We start from the raw sequence: 20633 nt of genomic DNA, 5'->3' as shown, positions 1-20633 counted from the left end.
GTTGTTGATCCAGATTGTTTAAATGAGTTAAGCATCCATCTCCTCTACTCGGTAAAACTGGCGCATCCTAATGCTACATCGCAATTCACCACAGCTGATGACACTACAGCACAACTCAACACATCTGTACGCCAACCCACTCAACAAAAAGGATGGGCAACGGGAAAGCAGCCTCACTTCGTTACATACAGTTCGCACATCAACATACGATTTTTCTTCACCGATTTCGCGCTGCAATTAACTCTCGCACATTAAATCGGATCAATCCTGCATTAATTTTCAACATTTGTTTTTGATATTTCCACGTTGAGTCACGTCGATACCAGCTTCCGGTTATTTACTTCGTGGTACATCGATCCTGTGCGCTAGGTCAAGTCGATACTAACGTGATACGACGACGAGCCTGCGCGTCATTCTTTGGGTACCCCATTCGGTTAACGTCGGCATCCGCATTTTTAATAACTTTAAAAAACGTTAATTTGTTTAAAAGATATTTGTATATTAAATAAACATTAAATTAAAACGATTGTTCATTTTAAATAAGTTGGCGTTTTCTTTGGCGATCATAAAAGTGGTTTGTTCTCCCGTTTGCATATTTAATCAACACTCTTAAACACAGATGAAATTGTCAACTATCCTGTTGGATTTACCTGGAATGCCACCACATAACTTGCGATTAAAGATTGGCTCACCTATAATTTTGCTTCGAAATTTGAATGCGCCAAAATTGTGTAATGGTACGCGATTAGTCATAAAAAAAATCATGGGCAACATTCTTGAAGCCACTATTTTGAGTGGAAAATTTCAAGGTAAAGATGTACTTCTACCACGGGTTCCAATGATTCCTTCAGATTCGCCGATACCATTTAAACGTTTACAATTTCCAATCCGCTTGGCATTTGCTATGACTATTAATAAGGCACAAGGTCAAACGATGACGATTTGTGGACTAGATTTAGAAAATCCGTGCTTTTCTCATGTCCAATTATACGTTGCGTGCTCGAGGGTGGGAAAACCATCGAATTTATTTATTTATACCTCTCAAGGATTAACCAAAAATATTGTACACCCGATGGCATTACGATAATTTAAGTATTTGTAGATAATTAACTCTGAGTATAAATACCCGTTATAGAATAGTTTAAGATCCAACTTTTTCACTAAACGACTTCGAGTTTTTATTCAACATAGCTTCGACATTTAACATCTCTGAAAGCATACTAATACAAAATACTCTCATGCTATCGATTGGTTTACGTCTGTCGGGTCCGCTAGTATATGTATATATATATGTATATTTAAAAATATATACATACACACAGAAATCACATATCAAATAAATGCCTATACGCTTACTATTGTGTTCTAAAAACACACGAATTTTACAAAAAACTCACGTTCAAGCATTTACTTGCAAAACGTTTCCGGCAGTACCCCTTTTTGCTTAATAAAGTAATAAGCAGGACTGTATAAACCAGTAAGCAAAGGCTGGACAACGAATAATATATACATATGTACATAAAAACAAAAAAAAGAGAAGAGAAACGAACATACATACATACATACATATCTGTCTGGGGCAAACATATTTTCATATATTATATACATAAGTACATATTACATTCTATAATACATCTCCATTTTAATAAAATTCTTATGTGTACAATAAAAAAAGCGAAAGCTTGAAATTTCATACACATATCCAAGTGCAGACGGTCAATTACCTGCGTTTCACCATTTCTCTTTACCTCCGTACCGCGAAAATTAGGAAATACGCATACATATCTACATACATAAGTACATACTTAAATATAACATACAGCCCGCTTATGCCGGTATACCCTGCGTACATAGGGTACAATTAGTTGGAAAATAATCTAATAATAAATATAATAATTCTTTAAATTGACTGGTGGTAAATTGAAATTACGAAAATTCAATATAATCGATGAAAAAAAAGGTTTATATACTTATATTTAATATATGTACATAGTCGAATTACAACAACCATTCAACTAGCTTCAAAGTCTATATCGGCATCTGTCTTGCAATACCCCTTGCAAAAGACAAGCAGGATTGCTTATAAAAAATTAAAGCACAAACAACGCGTGATTATATACCTAATAGTGCATTAATCTCTTCAGCGAGAACTTAACTGCTCAAGAACAAATACATACAAGTCCAAGTATTAGGGTGCACCTACATACAACATAAAGACATTAACAAAAAAGGAAAAACAAAATTTTATATATTTATTTATACAATATATAATACATATTTATAAATATTATTTACAAAAAGTGCGGTTAAAGCACAATATTTTGAAATAAAATTAAAAATTTACATATATATTTCTGGTAAACAAATCGAAAAAAACTCTTATTTACGTAAAAAAGTTTCGGACTCAATTTTTAATTACAAAGTATCATTATAATCAGTAAACACTGAGAATAATTATTTTGAAAATCTGTATTTTCTAAATGAACTTAGATTCAAAAGACTCAAAAAATTCGAAGTATTTGCAAATACTTGAACATAAAGATATTTCTTATACAAAATTCATTGCTGAGAGTGACAGTTTGATACGATACTGCACTTGATTTTCATCTTCAGCGATTCAAGACAATTCTGAATCGGTATTAGAAATCAAAAAAGACAATTTAGACAATTTTTGGACGCGTCTCCAAGCTGTATATGACGCAATCGTAGAATCTGATGATTCAGATTAGACTTCTGCATGAATGCACCCATAACTTCATATGAATTACTTATTCTAGAAGTGGGCACACTTCTTTTTCTGCACAGTATAATTGAGTGTAAGTGAATAGGGAAATATTGACTGTATTGACAGGCAGTGTTTCCACTCACTCCATAGTTGTACAGCTGTTAATGAGTACAGCAAAATTGGTGTGCAGTCAACGCACTGTACAGTGTTTTGGTGTGCAGTTTACTTACTATAGAGAAACTTCATGACTGGTATGTCATATGCAAAAATAAGATAAAAAAACATTGGTTTTATTTTTTCGTTGAAAATGTATTTATTATAAAACATAGAGCTTAGCAACTAATAATATTTTGATTCAAAGTAATTATATTAATTATTTTATGCTACCAAAGATTACATATTTAATTCATTAATATTGGAATGAAGAAACATTATTTTGTTTACCAAATCTTCAGTGGTGGCAAGTTTTGAGCGTTTTTCGCTGATTAAATTTTTTGCTACAGAAAAAACCCTTTCAGATGCTGCACTGCTTGCAGGGGCTGCTAATATCTTACAGCTAATTTGGTAGAGCAACGGAAAACGGTCTTTGTTAATTGACCACCACTGCAGAACATCAAAATCCTCACTGTAAGCTTTATTAACATTTTTATACGTTTGAATTTCATCTTGAATATAGGATATCATGTTAGTGCTCTGAATAGGTTGGGAATAATCTGCAAAAATATTATCTATTTCCTGTGTGGGCTTAATTAATTTTTCAATATCATCATTTTGGCTATTTATATTTATAGCTATCATCATTGCTTCAATGTCTTTGACAACCTGTTCCTTTCCTAATCTGTGAATTTTGTCAATTTATTTGTGGGTGGAAATAAAAATAGGGCAATGTTATGAAATTTTTTTAAATTAGCATGAACTATGGAATCTAAATATTTTAGAAGTGCAAACTTGCATTTTTGTACAATTTCGATGTCATTGTCTTTCGGAGTCGCTATTTTTTTAGGTTATTAATGTGTGGAATAGTCAAATGCAATGTTGGATAATTGCTACCCTCCAGCTTTTTCGAACAAGCTTCAAAAGGAGCAAGAAGTTTCACCAGTCCGCTAATGTTATTTAAATTAATATCTTGAATTCTTGATATTTCTTTTTTCCATCAATTTCTGAGAAATTTCCATCCAGTTTAACTCAACCGACTTAAGTAGATAAAAAATCGTATTCCAACGAGTTTAGCTTTTTAGGGTTGTTGTCAATGTCGTGTTTTGACCAGATTTTTTAAAATACTTAACAAGCTTGCTACAACGGTTAACTAGATCCAGCTATTCGGATACCTCATTTATAACTTTGCCAATCACATTGTGGACCATGTAGTTTACACAGTGTAAAGTGCTCAGTTCGTTGAAGGCGGCTTTCATATTGGCTCCTCGGTCAGTAACAATGATTGGATCGTCCATCAGCAAATCACATCCAAAGTCGTGCAAAATTCTTTTAATTTTGTTTTTAATTTCATTGCCTAAGAAATGTTGATATAAAATACAGATTCCAATATAACCAATAACACTTTATATTTCTTACCAGTACACGAGAATCTACCCATTGATTTTACTGCTAGCAGGCGGTTTTTAAGGGTGCCTTCTTTGGCGTAATGCATAGTCAGTGATATGTAGGATTCTTTGAAGAAGTCGTCCGTCCATATATCCGAAGTGATACTATATCCATATTTTTTGTGCTCTTGAATCTCGGATTTCAATTTATTAAAATGAAAATCGTTGAGAGCACCGATGTTTCGCGATATACTTGTGGGATGCGACTCAATATTTTCATTTTCTCCCAGTTTCGCACCAAGAGAAATAAAAAACTGGGTCAAGTTTTTTAATTCCGAATCCGCAATTATATTGAATGATCGACCATACTTAACCATCCACTCCATTGCTAGTTTGACGCATTTCCTTTTTGAGTCAAAATCAACATCAACGTCAGGAAGACTGCGCTTACGGCTATTGGCCATTATGGAGCACTTGTGTTTGACCAAATTAGATGTGCTTTTGTCAGATTTATACACATTTTTACAAGTGCTACACACTACTGCATCAGTCGTCTCTATGCTATTTTTATCCATAACCTTGGAAAAGGTTTCCCACACTTTGCTCCGACCTCGTGAAACGGTGGGCTTAAGCTCACCAGCTAATGGGCTGACTTCCTAAACGCAGTTTGCAATGCAACACTGAAATGTATTGAGTTCACAAATGCCTTTGCCCTATTTATGGCAATGCCTTGAGTTCATTATTGCATGGCAACCCTTTTCAATGCGCAACAGATGTCGAACTTGTGCATCGTTTTCGTTTTTGATGCTTATGGTTTTTTTGGCGTTTGAAATAACGGAAATATTATGTTAAGTTAAATTTTTATACAAGAAATATTTTTTTAATTTTTAATTCACATAATATTATAATGGTAGTAGTTATGTATATGATGAAATCTATACTTATAGCGAAAAGAAGTGGAGTCACGAGAGGGAGAAGCTCCTTATAGAAGTACGTTTGCGACATGAACCAGAATTTAGTGCAAAGAAGAAAAAAAGGAATACAATTTGGGAACAAATAATGCGGGAGATTCGGGATGTTGAAAGCACATTTACATTTTCTAAAGATGAAGCGACTAGATGTTTTATCAACATAATGGGCACGTATAAAAGAATCAAGAAGCGTAACAACACATCTGGTGAGAGTTCCGAGTAGCGTAGCGCCGCAGTAGCGTTCTTGTGCCAAGTGAAATGGTCGAAAGTTCACTTCATAATTTAATAGAAGATTTAACAAGTGATGGCCCTTCGACACCGACCAATAGCCACTCGAAAATGAACTCAGATGCGACACCTGTAGATATCACAACTTCAAGGTGTGTAATAAAACGAAAACGTTGCGAAGTTCTGAATTTTTTGAATAAAGAATCTGAGGCAGATGCTAAAATTATGAAGAAACTGCTGGACATGGAGACAGAAAAAATTGTGGTGGAAAAAGAGAAAGTAGCTGAGTTAAAGGAAATTCGTACCTTATTCCAGAGAATTGTAGAAAATTCAAAACAATTCTTAATTTGTTTACTCTAATAGGCTGAAGTCTTTTTAAGTTGAATTAAAACCAAATATCAATGCAATAAATTTTTTGTAATTAATTGAATTCAATAAAACATGTTAAAACAAAATGCTCTTAACTTATAATTTAATTGATAAAGGTACATATGTACGTACTAGGCTGATAATAAAGTTGCCAATGCATCTCTCTTTGCTTTTGCATCTCTCGGTCCTGATAAAGTGGTTTCTTCGAGCGTTTCAAATTCGATGATGTTTGTTTCTTCTATTATTTCATCGGTATTGCTGCCTTCATTTACAATAATAATGTTATGAATTATCATACCCGCCATTGTTATTAATTTTGGCATATATGGACGTTGAACTTCAATATATTTTAGTATTCTAAATTTCTTTTTTAAAATGCCAAATGCCTGTTCCACAACAACCCGAGTTGAGCTTAGAATTACATTATACTTTATTTGCATTGCTGTTAAGAATCCGTTATCACGATAAGGTACCATAATAAACTTTTCCAACGGATAACCTCCACCGCCCAAAAAATGGTAATTGGAATAAATATTAATTTCTTTATTAATTATGGCCTTCCTGATAGAACTCATTTGCCATACCGATGCGTCATGGCATGCACCAAGGCAACCAATAAATACATCTATGAATTTTATGCGACTGTCGACAATAGCCTTGCAAAAAAGTATTCAACTTAAAAATTATAAGTTAGGGTAAAAAACTTCAAATATTTACTTGAGCAAGGATTGAGTATGTTCCCTTTCGGTTACGATAACTGATTTCATCTTTGATTGGTTGTGAAATTGGAACATGTGTTCCATCAACGCACCCTAGAACAAAGGGGAATGAATTGAAGCGCAGAATTGAAAATTCTTCACTGATTTGCTTTTGTTTAGCTGCAGTTTTTGGAAACTTTATAACATCTCCCTTTAAGCGGCAGATCATTTTTATTATTTTAACAAAAATTTTATATGCTAGGCCAATTGCTACACCAAATCGATCGCTGACGTCTCTAAAAGAGCAATTGTTGCCCAGCTTCCAAATCGTTATTTGTAATGATTTTTCCAATGAAATTCCAATTCGTCCTGTTGTGTGCGGAGGCCATCAAAAATTTATCATGCTCTGTAATATCTTTAATCAAAAAATATGAAATATTTTTTATAAGTAATAACATTTAGTAGCCCATACCTGTAGAGTGCGAGTAAAACACGTCATCTTGCATCATTTCAATGGTTTTGCAAAAATTTGAAGTTTTAGGAATCCTTCTTTTTGAATCGCGATTCATTAATAATCTAATAGCCCGGCGCTTTCTTTTATTTAATATATTTTTAATTAATGTGGTGTTGCTTGTATTTTTTGTTTCAGCCAATTCTAAAGCGCTTTGCAAAACAAAAGCGCAGGATTGCTGAAGATTCATTATTTAATGGAACACAACAAACGATGTTCGGCGAACCAATTTTACGTTCATAAACGTTTAAAATGTCATTGCATTATTTTACAAAACAGTGTTGCCGTGAAGTATTGCTTTGCTACGTTAACGCATCTGTTTGCAATGTTGCATTGCAAACTGCGTTTATGAAGTCAGCCATAATTTAGATTTTATAACCGCAGCGTACTCCTTAAATAGAGACTCATTTGATCTGTCCAACGGTAAAGTCTGATTTCAAACAATTTAGTTTCAATATATGTAATAATTAATATTCACATACATACATATGTATGTATGTATAATCGACAATCACTGTTTTTGCCTGGGACTCGGGCACTATATTACCACAAACATACAAAAGACAATCACAAACATGTAAAACAACAGATATTTCTAGTTACAAAATAGATTTGTATATAATATAATGGTAATACATAATTTTATTGCAACAAAAACTTACATTTTCTGTGCGTTCATTGCACGAGCGTCGTTTTCTTTGCTATCCATGTTTATGCACGTGTCGAATAATACTGAACTCATCTGCACAGTTGTATAATAGCACAGACAAGCTGTCCTTATAATTTCGCTTAATGTACAGCGTATTAAAAAATGACAAATGTAGTACTCACTCACGAAGGGTACAGCCATATACTGTTCTCACTCTAAGCGAGAACAATAAAAATGCTGTGCTTCCTACTTCTGCCCTAAGAGGTATGCTGTACAGCAAAGAATGCGTGCCGTATTTTTAAGAACACTAAACTACTGTACAGGTCCGTTAAGCTAGATATGGGTATATTCATGCAGGAGTCTAATTCAGATCTTCCAGAAAATTTTAAACCCTCGGCTTACACCAAGTAAGAACACTGCCTAGACCAGTCAAATTGAGTCAATATCAGCACTATCCGCCATAACAAAGAGGTAAATTTTATCCTCGGTGGCAAAACTTTTCGACCCCGCAGGATGGCTTTCGCCAATTATGATACAAGCAAAAATTCTTATACAGGAATTGTGGCTAGAGGGAACTGACTGGGATGAACAAGTGAAACCACTTCGTTTAGAAAAGTGGTCCCAGTTCGCAGGAAATCTTAGTGAAATCTCATAGATCCAAATCCCACGATGAGTAAATTATGCCCCAGAGCACAAAGTCGAACTACATGGCTTCTGTGACGCCTCTGAAAAGGCATATTGTGCCACCATTTATGTGCGCACACAATCAGGCACAGCGACCACCAGTCACCTACTAGTAGCCAAGGCAAAGGTAGCTCCTCTAAAAACAATAAGTCTACCACGACTGGAACTATGTGGCGCGCTACTACTCGCTAAACTAGTATCCATGGTGAAAACACATCTAAATATGGAAAAGTATAAATTGTATCTCTGGTCAGATTCCGAAATTGTATTAGCCTGGTTAGAAAAACCACCACATGCATGGAAGACGTATATTTCCAATCGAACGTCTCAAATCCTCGACCTAGTGGGATCAGCCACCTGGCGACACGTAGCCAGTGCTGACAGTCCTGCCGATCTAGGTACAAGAGGGTGCAAACCCCTGCACCTTACCTCCACCACTCTTTGGTGGAATGGTCCCCGATGGTTAACAGAATCTCCCTATTCTTGGCCACAATCGCCTATGCGCAATATAATTGCCCCCGAAAGTCGGAAAATCGATTCCTTTCATACAACGATAGATTATGCCGACATCCTTGAACGATTTTCATCATACTCCTGAGCACTCAGGGTAATCGCTTACATGTCCAAATTCATAGAGCGACTCAAGATTATAGTCAAGGGAGAGCCCTCAGTGTACTTTCAAGGTGATACATTGTTGCACCTAGACCTACAAAAGGCACAGGTCGCTCTCACTACTATGAGAATCGAAGCCGATTAATAAAAGGAGCTCACTCTTAGTACTAAATACATTTCTGGATACAAAAGGTGTGCTTTGTGCGAATGGTCGGCTTGCCAACTCAAGCCTGACATATGTATAACGAACGCCATCCCATAATTTTGCCAGAACAATCACAACTTGCCACATTACTTATTCGTTAAATACACATATTAATGCTACCCGCTGAACATCGCTTGATACAGCATATAATCCGCCAAGAGGCTTTCCTCACGGCATTCGCACGCTTCGTCGAACGACGCGGTTTTCTGTCAAAACTTATGAGCGACAACGGAAAAACGTTTACAGGGGCTCAAAAAGCCACAGAAAAACAGTTTGTTGATTTCATTAAGCAAGTTTCCCTGAGATCGTACAAAAGTACGCTCACCAAGGCATTAATTGGCAATTTATTCCCCCAAGCGCGCCTCATATGGATGGTTTATGGGAATCCGCAGTAAAAAGTTTAAAATCCCATTTTAAAAAAGTAGCTGGAAACTACAAATTTAATTACGAGGAATTCACAACATTGCTAATTCGCATTGAAGCCGAACTCAATTTACGGCCACTAACAATGCTCTCGCAAGACCCCTCACATCTTACAGCCCTAGCCTCAGGGCACTTTCTCAAAGGAGCACCCATTCTGGCCACACCAGAGCCAGGCGTGGAGTCGCTGTCCTTATTAAATCGATGGGAACTAATTAAAGTTCTCCATCATAATTTCAGTCGCCGATGGAAAGAAGACTATTTAAAAGACCTCCACAAGAGGTATCGATGGAAAACATCAGAAAATGCGCCTAAGCTTGGAGATTGTGTCCTAATTAACGATGATTGTCTCCCTCCGACCGAATGGCGGCTTGGCCGCATAGAAAAGCTTTACTATGGCTCCGACGGTCATATCCGAGTAGTCGATCTCCGGAAAAACCGGAACGCTAACTAGACCGCTTGTAAAACTATGTTGTTTACCTACTACCGATAATAACGAAATGGTGTCAAAACTCTTTAAAACCACCGCCAAAGTAAACAATATTTAAACAATATAACTAAATTCTTTAAAACCTCGTCTGAAATGGCGATCCATTCGTGCCACATATTGTGGAACAAACTCCGAATGATATAAATCTGTAATCACTTACTCTTCTTCCACACAGGGCAATATGGATGCGGATATGCCGGTTACACCAACGCCAACTATACGTTCGGTTTCCACGCACTGGGGCTGCCCCGTAGCTGCGCCCCGAACAACCACTGTAACCACTGCGCCAACTGTTGCACGAAGAGCCGCCCGACAAACACCGACCGCGGCTTCGCAGCCGCCCCGAACCCGATGCCCGCTTTGTTGCCGCCCACACCGTTTGCAGCACTGCCCTACTTTTAAGGGGATGACTCCCAATCAGCGTCAGCAAGTGGCTCAGGCACATGGACACTGCTTGAATTGTCTGGCTCAAACGCATGTCACACAGGAGTGCGTGTCTGGCACCATGTGCCGGCACTTTGAGCGGGCACATCATACGCTGCTACACCGGAATCCCAGACGCACTGTCGCCCGTCCATCTGCTCCCCGTAGCCGCGATCTAGCCCGACATGTGCTGTCAAGCCGTGTGGCACGGAGCCGTCAAAGAGAAGTCCACACCACACCTCGTGCCTGGCGGCCACATAACAACACTTCGATGCGGCGCCAATCATCCAGGCCACAACCTCGCCGCATGACAGGCCTCAGAAACGTGGTCGCCACCTTGCAACAGCTACAGCGTCTCCAAGGCTAAATATTCGCCTAGGGGGGCCGGGATGGCCAATAGAGCCTCAGCGTACTACACCAGCTTACAACCCTACATAGATGCGCAACACCGCATTCATCATTTCACCACACACGTTCCACATCACTTCCCCACACAACATCCACAATATCACCGCTACAGCAGATCTAGCAGCTGACCGACACACCACACCAAACGCTAAAAAAAAAGGAATAACGGGTAACGGGCCGGCCTCTTTTCCGACATCACGCTCAAGGAAGTAACAACGCGAGCTAGACCTCCTTTTTTCATCTTTTTCGATTGTGGTATTTTCCTAACGAAATCCTATTCAAGTTGTGCTTTTCTTCCAAAAAACCCCTGAATTGAAGTTGTGATTTTTCCTTTTCTTAATAAATAAACCGTGTAATTCATCCGTTGGAAAGCGAAAAAAAAACGTAGTTTTTACTGGTACAAGGTCTTGAACTTTTTTGTAAACTGAACAAAATCCTACACAGCGTTTATATTTAATTTGTCAGAATAAAAATTATTGGACTTTGTAAAATTTATAGTGTTCGTCATTGATTGGAGTGCATTATAAACTTCAGATTTAACAAAATCTTCGGTTATTGCTTTGGGAGCAAGGGTTTCAAGTATTTTTCCGAACTGTGAATTAATTTTTTTTTTGCTTTTTATTATTTTCTATTAGCAAATTAAATGAAATTTTGATTTCCATAAGGTCATCGTGGTCTGGTGTGCTAGTGATGAAATTTAACATGGAGACAATAAAATTAAGTTTTAGGATTAGGTTAGAATTAGTTGATTTTTCAGAGTTTCGATCTTGTTCTCTAAAATTTGAGTTTCGGATTGGTTTTATAAATTATAGGATGATTTCATTAGACTTTCGTAGGGAGCGAATATTTTTGATTTTTGTTGATACAATAACTCTGTATCCTGACCAATGTAAACATTATCTGTTTCTACTAATGCATATCCCTTTTGGTTAAATTTATTATCTTGTCGCAAAATGAGATATAGAAAAAAATAGATATTATTCGGTACATCCCTTTACCCTGATATTGTCATTATGAATAAAAACCCTATTATTGGTGGTTATTGGTAATATGTTTCTCGTGTTTGCTCCGTCTATGCATCTCCTTCTTTGTAGTTCACCTGTTTGCGATTGTGGTATCGTATAACTCTCTTTTTGTTTTTTTTTAATACTCTCTTTGATGTCAGAATACTCCTTTTGGTTGAACTACATGTTCTCGGGTTTCCTGTTGGTTACCGAATGTATTCCTTTGATTTATTGTCGGACTGCTTTAAATATCTATTAGTCAGGTGTGTTGATATGCCAAAACTTTTGCGAATTCAATTATGATGCTATGTGTCCGTTCAACTTGACCGCAGAGATAAACTCGCCTGTCATTGTAAATGAGAAAGCAACTCACCTTCCCGACTTTGACAGTTGACTGGATCGGGTAGGTTTTGACGTTTGGCAATTGAAACGGCCAGATTGTAGTTACACCAAAAATACAGGTATATGTGAACTGAGGGTTTTGTTGCATCATAGTATAAATTTTCAATTGAAAATGATTACAAAAATTATTAGATTAACGTTGACAAGCTTAAATCCCTTTATTAAGTATTCAAAGTACAAGGGTCGTCTTTTTTTAGTAGTCCAAAAATCAAAAAAACTAAAATTAAAAATTACCCCGCATATTAAACGTCCACTGAATAATAATTTTTAATAGTAATATGCTAGGCTACAATGTAAAATGTTACAAAAACGGCAATTTTGAGGCGCTCTCACACTGGAATAAGTTGAACATTCCTTTATTCCTGCTTGAACGTTTGTTGTCGAAAGATAGGCAGGATTTTTGGTATGAGCTATTTGTAATCACTTGTATATTTTTGGTGTACAGTACGCTATTTTTCACTATATACCCTCAATAGAATCTTCTTCTTTACTGACGTAGAAACCGCTTACGCGGTTATGACCGAGTCGTTTCTTCTTTTTGCACTGTGGCGAAGCTAAGTCCACCTGGTTATTCTAACGGAGTGGAGGTCTTCCTCTTCCTCTACTTCCCCCGGCGGGTAGTGCGTCAAACAGTTTCAAAGCTGGAATGTTTTCGTCCGTTCGGATGACATGACCAGCGTAGCCCCTGTCTTTTAATTCTCTGAACTATGTCAATGTCGTTAGATATCTTATACAGCTCATCGGTCCATCGAATACGATATTCGCCGTGGCCAATGCGCAAAGGACCATAAATTATTCGCAAAACTTTTCTCTCGAAAACTCGCAACTTCGACTCATCAGTTGTTGTCATCGTCCAAGCCTCTGCACCATACAGCAGGACGGGAATTATGAGTGACTTATAGAGTTTGGTTTTTGTTCGTCGAGAGGGGACTTTACTTCTCAATTGCCTACTCAGCCCGAAGTAGCACCTGTTGGTAAGAGTTATCCTGCGTTGGATTTCCAGGCTGACATTGTTAGTGGTGTTTACGCTGGTTCCTAAATAGACGAAATTATCTACAACTTCGAAATTATAACTGTCAACAGTGACGTGGCAGCCTAGTGGCGAGTGCGACGACTGTTTGTTTGATGACAGGAGATAATTCATCCTGCCCTCGTTCACTACCAGACCCATTTACTTCGCTTTCTTATCCATTTTGGAGAAAGCAGAACTAACGGCCAATGATATCAATGCCATCGGCGTACGCTAGCAGCTGTACACTTTTACATAATATGGTACCTTTTCTATTTAGTTCTGCAATTCGAATTATTTTTTCCAAGAGTAGATTGAAGAAGTCACACGAAAGAGAGCCGCCTTGTCTGAAACTTTGTTTAGTATCGAACGGCTCGGAGAGGTCCCTATCGGTCTTGACGGAGCTTTTGGTGTTGCTCAACATCAGTTTACACAGCTCCTTTTCGTGCTGTCAAAAGCAGCTTGGAAATCGAAGAGGTGGTGTGTGTCAATTCTCTTCTGACGGGTCTTTTTCAAGATTGGCGCATTGAATAGCTCGGCAATTGGAGAATCGGGTTCGCCTTTTCCTGGCGTTATGCTTACACTGACTTTCAGCAGGCTGGAGAAGTGTTCCCTCCACAATTTTAGTATGCTCCAGGCATAAGTCACTAGATCACCTCTGATGGTATGACAGAAGTATGCTCCGGTCTTGAAACCTTCTGTTAGTCGCCGAATCTTCATCAAACCTTTCATACTCACGCATTTCTCTCTTTTGTGTCTGCAAGTGCGTTCCTCTTCCCTCTTCAACTCTCGGTATCTATCTCATCCCTCACGTGATGTGGTCGATTGCAACGTTGTGAGGTAGGCAGTCTGTTTTCTCTCCGCTGCGACACGCACTCCTCATCGTACCAGCTGTTCGTTTGCCTTTTCCGAAAACCAATGATTACGTTTCCAACTGTACGTAAGGAGCTTGAAATGTCGTCTCACAGTACAAGTCGAAAATCGTTCGGCTATCTGTTGTGATTGCAGCTTCTCCACGTTAAATCTTCGTTGTGTTTGATGTGCGTTTTTTGCAGCTGAAGCGGGTGCGTATCTTGACTGCAATACTTTACCGACTATTGTGCAAAATATGCGTTCTTTGCCCACCCTGGCGTTAAAGTTGCCAAGCAGGATTTTTTACTTCGTTTCAGAGGGCAGAGGGTGCACTCCAAGCGCTCATAGAAGGCATCTTTGGTCGCATCGTCCTTCTCTTTCCTCGGGATGTGGGCGCAAATCAGCGATATGTTGAAGAATTCAGACTTCGCGTTGGAGTCTCTCTCCAATCACGAATATGCGCTCCTTTATATGGCCGCTACAGTAAATGCCAGAAGGACTTACTCGTTTCAGTCCTTGTCCCATCCATCGTACATCTTGGACGACGGTGATGTCAGCCTTTATTTTTACGAGGACATCAACCAGCTGGGCAGTGGCCTCTTCCCAATTAAGGGACTGGACATTCCAGGTGCATGCTCTTTATTCATGATCCTCATTATTATTGGGTCTAATTATTGAATCCGCATCGAAATCGAATTCGTTGCGGAAAGAATTTTCGATCGAAAATGTTCATGCGATCAATGATGCCGTCGATAACCTGCTTACCATACCTTAAGTAAAGTGCGTTATCAACAAGTTTGAAAAATGAAATAAATCGTCTTAGCTTTTTGGTTCGTTTTTGCATTATATTTAAGTGATAGTAATGATGAAAATAGTGTAAACATTCGTCGTTAGCGCAGAAATTTGAAGAACATTTCAAAAGACGTGTTGGAAATGGATGACTATAACTGAGTTGAACTATTTAACATTCTATTTACATAGTATGTATGTTTGTACATGCGCAGTTTCATCAAACACTTTCGGATCAACAAAAGGGCAATTATATACATTTTGGGGCAATGCGAAAATCACTTTTTTTGGGAAAATCCTTTAGCTATGTCTGGGTGCAACTTCATAATATCCACCAGTACTTCCAATAGATTTTTGTTGGTGTGTTTTTGTTTCTTTTCTCTAAATTTCACATTTAAAACATAATTTAATGCGTTCTCAGGTATTTTTTTACATAAATACTTACAAATACTCCATTTTTGCCAATTTACGCAGTTCACTGATCAACGGATAGATTTCGACAAATATTTGAGATTTTGCGGTTTCAATGATTTCGAAGTTAGCGCCATCTATTAGCCAAGGAATGTATTTTATGGAGTCGGCAAGTAAGTTCAACTGCATTGAAAACTTAATTTTCGATACGGTTTCAATAATTTCAATGTAATAATTTTCGATCGAATTGTCAAGTTTTATGATCGAAACGGATTCAATAATTAGACCCATTAGTTTTGTATTTATTGAGGTATTTGCATTAAATTTTAAAAATAAATACTAACGCTCTAAAGAGCGTTACGTGCACAACTGTGTTTAATCATGCTTTGAAGTATATAAAGTGTTGAGAAATTCGCTTACGACTTTAATGAATACATACTATATGTATACGTGTGAAATATTAATACGAAATTTATTCAGTAATTGTTGTTAACTTACATTCTCCCACTCTCTCTCAAATCCCCTTCAGTTATTGGTAAATCGCTCACTTTTTTCACCCATTCCGTTTTTGCGTGTGTGTTGTCTGTGTGGAAAACACCGACACAAGCAACTCGATTGTATTCTGTTAAAGCCTCCATTCGAAATCTTCGAAACAGTATCGGACTTTACAATTGGGACATTAGGGTAATTCAGAATCTTGTGCATCAGAGTTTGCAAAATTATGCAATTACAAATATTTTCCATCAACAATGAACGTCTTTTTTGTGGTTTCTTCGCAACCCTTGCAAACACCACTAATTCACAGCTGATCGGTGAAGAAAAACATTGTTAGTAAACAAAACAAAAAATTTTAAGGTAAGAAATATTTTTATGCGGAATTTCAGTAAATAACAATCAAAAGTGATGATGACGCAGTGGATGCAGTTTTAGATGACCGATGGCCGACAATATGTCTGTTGTTATCGAATGTCGTCGACGAGTTTACAGCGCAATACCTATGTCAGACATATGGCTTTCAGTGCAGTAGACGAGTTTCTTTGTAGTCCCTAAACCTTTGCGAAAACTTTTAGTTTTACTTACTTGCCCCTTTTCGTGGTAAATTATATAAAATAAAATTTAAATTAAAATTTTTTCCCATATAACAGCGAATCAAAGCGTGCACTTACTTTTTAATATGCCGTTTTGTTTTGTTCAATCAGCAGTTTCTTCTTCTTCGTTGCCCCTGGTTACGGCATTGCCAGCCGTTAAAAAAGCAACTTAGGTTTTAGGACAAAGCACTGAACATGCACTGATAAGTATTACCAACTATTTTTTGAGAAATCCTAAAATTTTGAGAACGCCTTCAAAATTCAAAAATGAGGAGCCCCCGCTACTGGACCGATAAAAAAATTGTGAAAATTCCGGCCAATATAAAAAAGGCGGAAATCTGAACAAGTGCAGAACAGTGAAACTGTCAATATTTTTTGTAAACTGGGCACAAAAATTAAGGAGCTCGAAACTATAATGTCTATCAGAGACATATAAATCAAGCTATGCGTGACCTTGAAAACTGCATAACAGCCTGGACAAGGCTGAAAATCCAGAGAATAAAAGAGTTATGGTAGGGAAAGCGTAGCAATTATCCCCTATTCGCAGACAGAGAAAAGTATACGCCAAAGAGGATATATGAATTATCAGGTTACTTACCACCAACCAAAACACCTAAAAATAAGAACGATAAAGCGCAGGCGTTATATAGTGAGGTCACTAAGATTGTTCCGAAAGACAGTTCTGGAGATAAGTCCGCATCCGAGAGGAAGACGGTTGAAAAAAGAATTTGGTCGAAACCAGACGTTATTATTTTAACCAAGAAGGACAGAGTATCATATGCCGACATTCTGAAGAAAATTACATGTGATAGAGGCCTTGAGGAATTGGGCACAAACGTAAGACACATTAGAAAAGTCCTCAAAGGAGACCTGTTAATAGAATTAACTGTTAATAGAACAAACACGACATTTTCGAAAGTGCCCTAGAGGGAGTGATTGGAGAGATGGCTGCAATAGAGCCCAAAACACACATTGTCACTATAATGTGCAAGTACCTGGAAGAGATAGCCACTCCGAAGAAATTCGCGACGCATTACAAAAGGAGTGCGGATCTTAGAATATAGGGCAAGCAAATATCAAATTAGGCAAAGTAAAGATCGAGTGGTCGATTTGTCAAATATGGGAGTATTCCCCTGTAAAGGTAAGGTAAACAGTGGCGATAACCGTTGTTTGTTTTTAATACTTATTTCGGGGAAGTGCCAAAGGAACATTCCCCCCCTTGGAACCGCAAAACCTGAAAGTTTCACTTGTTTGCTAGAAAAATATTCTCTGCATTAAAAAAATGAAAATACAACAGTGACACTCTTCTCACCAAATACACTGTGGAAATCACAACAAGATACTATCATAAATTGTATTATATGACCTGTCTAAACTTATTTAACCCTTTTCTGGGCGATTCACAGCGGAAGTACTAAATTCTGAATTGAGAAAGAGTCGAAGTCTTGAGTACAGTATGAGACATATATGCCCCAAAGATATGTAGAATTAATGGGGCGTTCGATAGTCGCAAGCGGCATTGTGTCTATATGTTTTTCGTAGTTCGTGGTGTCACCTAGCGTCAGTTGACACCATGAACCACAAATTGCGGGCATATATGCCTCATACTGTACAATTGGTACTATTGAGTATAAAAACACTCGACGCATGGTAACGCTTATCTCGCCCAAAACGCCTCAACTTGACTGTCCAATAGAATCACGCTATGCCCAGCTGAGCGGAATCATCTATATAGTAACTATAAGTTGCCCAAGTTACCCATTTCATTTTCGTCAATTTCTGTGAAGTTATACCTTATTCTAGAAAATAAAGTGCCGAATTTTGAATATCTAAAATGGTAAGTATCGATGTTGTTTCGATTTTACTGTTCATTTTTGTGCGTGGTGAAATTTCACTAACATTCAAACGAGTGTTTACATAAAAATTGAGGTTAGGTTTGTTTATTCGACAATAGTAGTAACCAATTTTGCATATAGAACCCGAGTTTTAACTTGCCCTCGTCCTCAGAACCCGGCGATTCCCGACGATAACAGCTGATCCGGAAACGCCTGGAAATCAGGCACGGAAATTTTCCCGGCTCTGTCGGGAAATGTTCCCGATTTTTCTTCACATTTTGTAGAAAAAAAAATATTCGGCCGGGTTCGAACCCTAGGCTGGGGAAGTGACCTCCCAGCTTAACCACTACGCCACGGGCGACTTTGAAATGTAGATCTCAAATATGATAGACTTTCGCTAAGCTGTTAAACCGGTTTGACAGACAATGAAGAAAATGAATCTCCGAATGGAGAAATGCACTTCGATAGGGACTGATGGATGTGCGGTCATGCTGTCAGATATCAGAGCAGTCAACGAAATTCGGAAAGAAGCAAAAAATGCTGTCATGATGTTCTCGCACAAACTCAACAACAGTATTTCAAAGTCAGTGAAAGTACGATTAATCGGAAACGTTGCCAGTGCCAAACGAGAAGTCGACAAATTCTTCAAGAACTCATTTCCAAAACGTGTGACTGTATTAGCAAAGATACTTGGTGAAAAAATTGTCCAGTTGTGTGAAACAAGATGGGTAGAGAGGCACGATGATGTCCTTCAATTTGTTGCGAAGTTACCGTTGATCATCGAAGCTCTGTCAAAAATCAGTGAGTGGAAGAACAGAGAAACAGCAGGAAAGCAACAATTCTCATATCGGCTTTGTGCAAGTTCGAATTTATCGTCGGGCTCTTCTGTCTCAGCGACATTCTATCGCTCACCCATTCGCTCAGCGTAGTTCTTCAAAAGGAAGCAATTGATTTGGCGAAGGCATCAAAAATGATTGGGACGTTGCTTGCCACGTTGGAAAAAAAGAGGGAAAAAGTTGATGAAATATTCTGATTGATTTATTCAGAAGCCAAGAAAACGGCGGAAAAACTCGATATTGACGAAGCGAAACCGAGAACATGTGGTCGACAAACGAAACGAAAAAATTACGACGTGAAAACTTGCGAAGATTACTACAAGGTCTCTGTCTACATAACTATGCTGGATACCATCAAAGAAGATTTGGAAGCTCGTTTTTCACAAGAAGTTTTGGATGGTTACCAATTGAGTGTGTTGCTCCCAGAAAAAGCAAGTCTTTTAAAAGAAAACGAAATGGATGATCTAAACGGATGCTTGATAGAAAGATTCGGGAATATTCTGGATGATGAAAAAAGTGAAGCATGGTCGTGAATTAAGCTACTGGCAATGTCACTGGCAGCAGCAACAAAAAATTGAAGGCAGCGAAATTCCAACTCCTTCACTGGAAACATTAAGAAAATGTGATGTTGACATATTCCCAACAATCCACACCTATCTCAGAGTATTCTGTACACTTCCCGTAACAAACGCGAGCTCTGAACGTTCTTTCTCTTATCTTCGCCGCATCAAAACATGGCTTAGGACGACCATGCTTCAAGAAAGACTAGTTGGATTAGCGTTGCGCATCATGACATCGAAATCACCGCCGAAGAAGTCATCGAAAGATTCGCAAAACTTGGCAGTCATCGTTTTGCGTTATAAAACACGCAATGTAAAAGGATTTTCTGTTTGAATTCTTAATAAAATGAGCCACTATGCAATGCATGCATATGGTTAACTTTTCGATTATAACCACTTTGTGAAACTATTTATTTTATTTTTTATTTATTTAATCACCAGGATACAAAGTATATACATAAATAGTATGCACCTATAGAGGTGTTACAGTTAACACCTGTACATAGGCCTGGAAAACAAGTTACTACAATTTTCTTGTATTATCTTATTCCATACAACATTATTATAATTATGCAACGACTTTGCGTTCTAAATTTTAATCAATAGCGTTACAATACACTTTACAATTTTTCTTTTATCATTTTTTCTTTTAATGTTCAGTGACTTTAATTCCATTGGTAATTTATTATAGTACTTAACTGCTATATACTTTGAGTTCCTATATGCTATGTTCTTATTAATCTTTGGTAATACTAAAGACTTAGCTCTGGTTATACCCTTGTAGTTGTAATATTCTTTTTTACAGAAATCGTAATGATAGAATAAAGATTCTACTATGAATTTATTTTTAATACCTAGTATTTGTGTACTATCATTTTTTACACAAATAGCACTAATTAATTTAGTTTGAATT

At 37.6% G+C, this 20633-nt stretch overlaps 2 protein-coding genes across 13 annotated transcripts in view; one reads left to right on the top strand and one right to left on the bottom strand.

Annotated features, from left to right (window-relative positions):
• The window catches only part of LOC126765675 (uncharacterized), a 784771-nt gene that overhangs the window by 409608 nt on the left and 354530 nt on the right, over positions 1-20633 (top strand). The gene's annotated exons all lie outside the window — the stretch shown is intronic.
• LOC126765765 (putative nuclease HARBI1) lies at positions 5864-8155 on the bottom strand. Of its 2 annotated transcripts, XR_007668549.1 has the most exons (3): positions 7005-8155; positions 6552-6947; positions 5864-6490 (listed from the first exon to the last, which is right to left on the bottom strand). XR_007668549.1 is itself a non-coding variant. In XM_050483508.1 (2 exons), the coding sequence occupies exons 1-2, from the start codon at positions 6759-6761 to the stop codon at positions 5966-5968; spliced, it is 735 nt and encodes a 244-aa protein (XP_050339465.1). In that variant the 5' UTR covers positions 6762-6914; the 3' UTR covers positions 5864-5965. The 2 variants fall into 2 exon arrangements, 1 of the variants encoding a protein (XP_050339465.1); XM_050483508.1 differs by lacking the exon at positions 7005-8155 and having other exon boundaries at positions 6552-6914.

This window comes from Bactrocera neohumeralis, unplaced genomic scaffold, assembly GCF_024586455.1.
Source record: "Bactrocera neohumeralis isolate Rockhampton unplaced genomic scaffold, APGP_CSIRO_Bneo_wtdbg2-racon-allhic-juicebox.fasta_v2 cluster11, whole genome shotgun sequence".
Lineage (NCBI taxonomy): Eukaryota > Metazoa > Arthropoda > Insecta > Diptera > Tephritidae > Bactrocera > Bactrocera neohumeralis.
Note: the sequence above shows the minus strand (reverse complement) of the source record. Positions and strands in the feature narration are given on the sequence as shown.

Bases quoted from the DNA above. Each gene is read 5' to 3' on its own strand.
- LOC126765765 (XM_050483508.1), bottom strand. From the start codon at position 6,761: ATGATCTGCCGCTTAAAGGGAGATGTTATAAAGTTTCCAAAAACTGCA. The intron at 6,491-6,551 runs GTAAATATTTGA...CTTTTTTGCAAG, and splicing joins CATACTCAATCCTTGCTCAA to GCTATTGTCGACAGTCGCAT.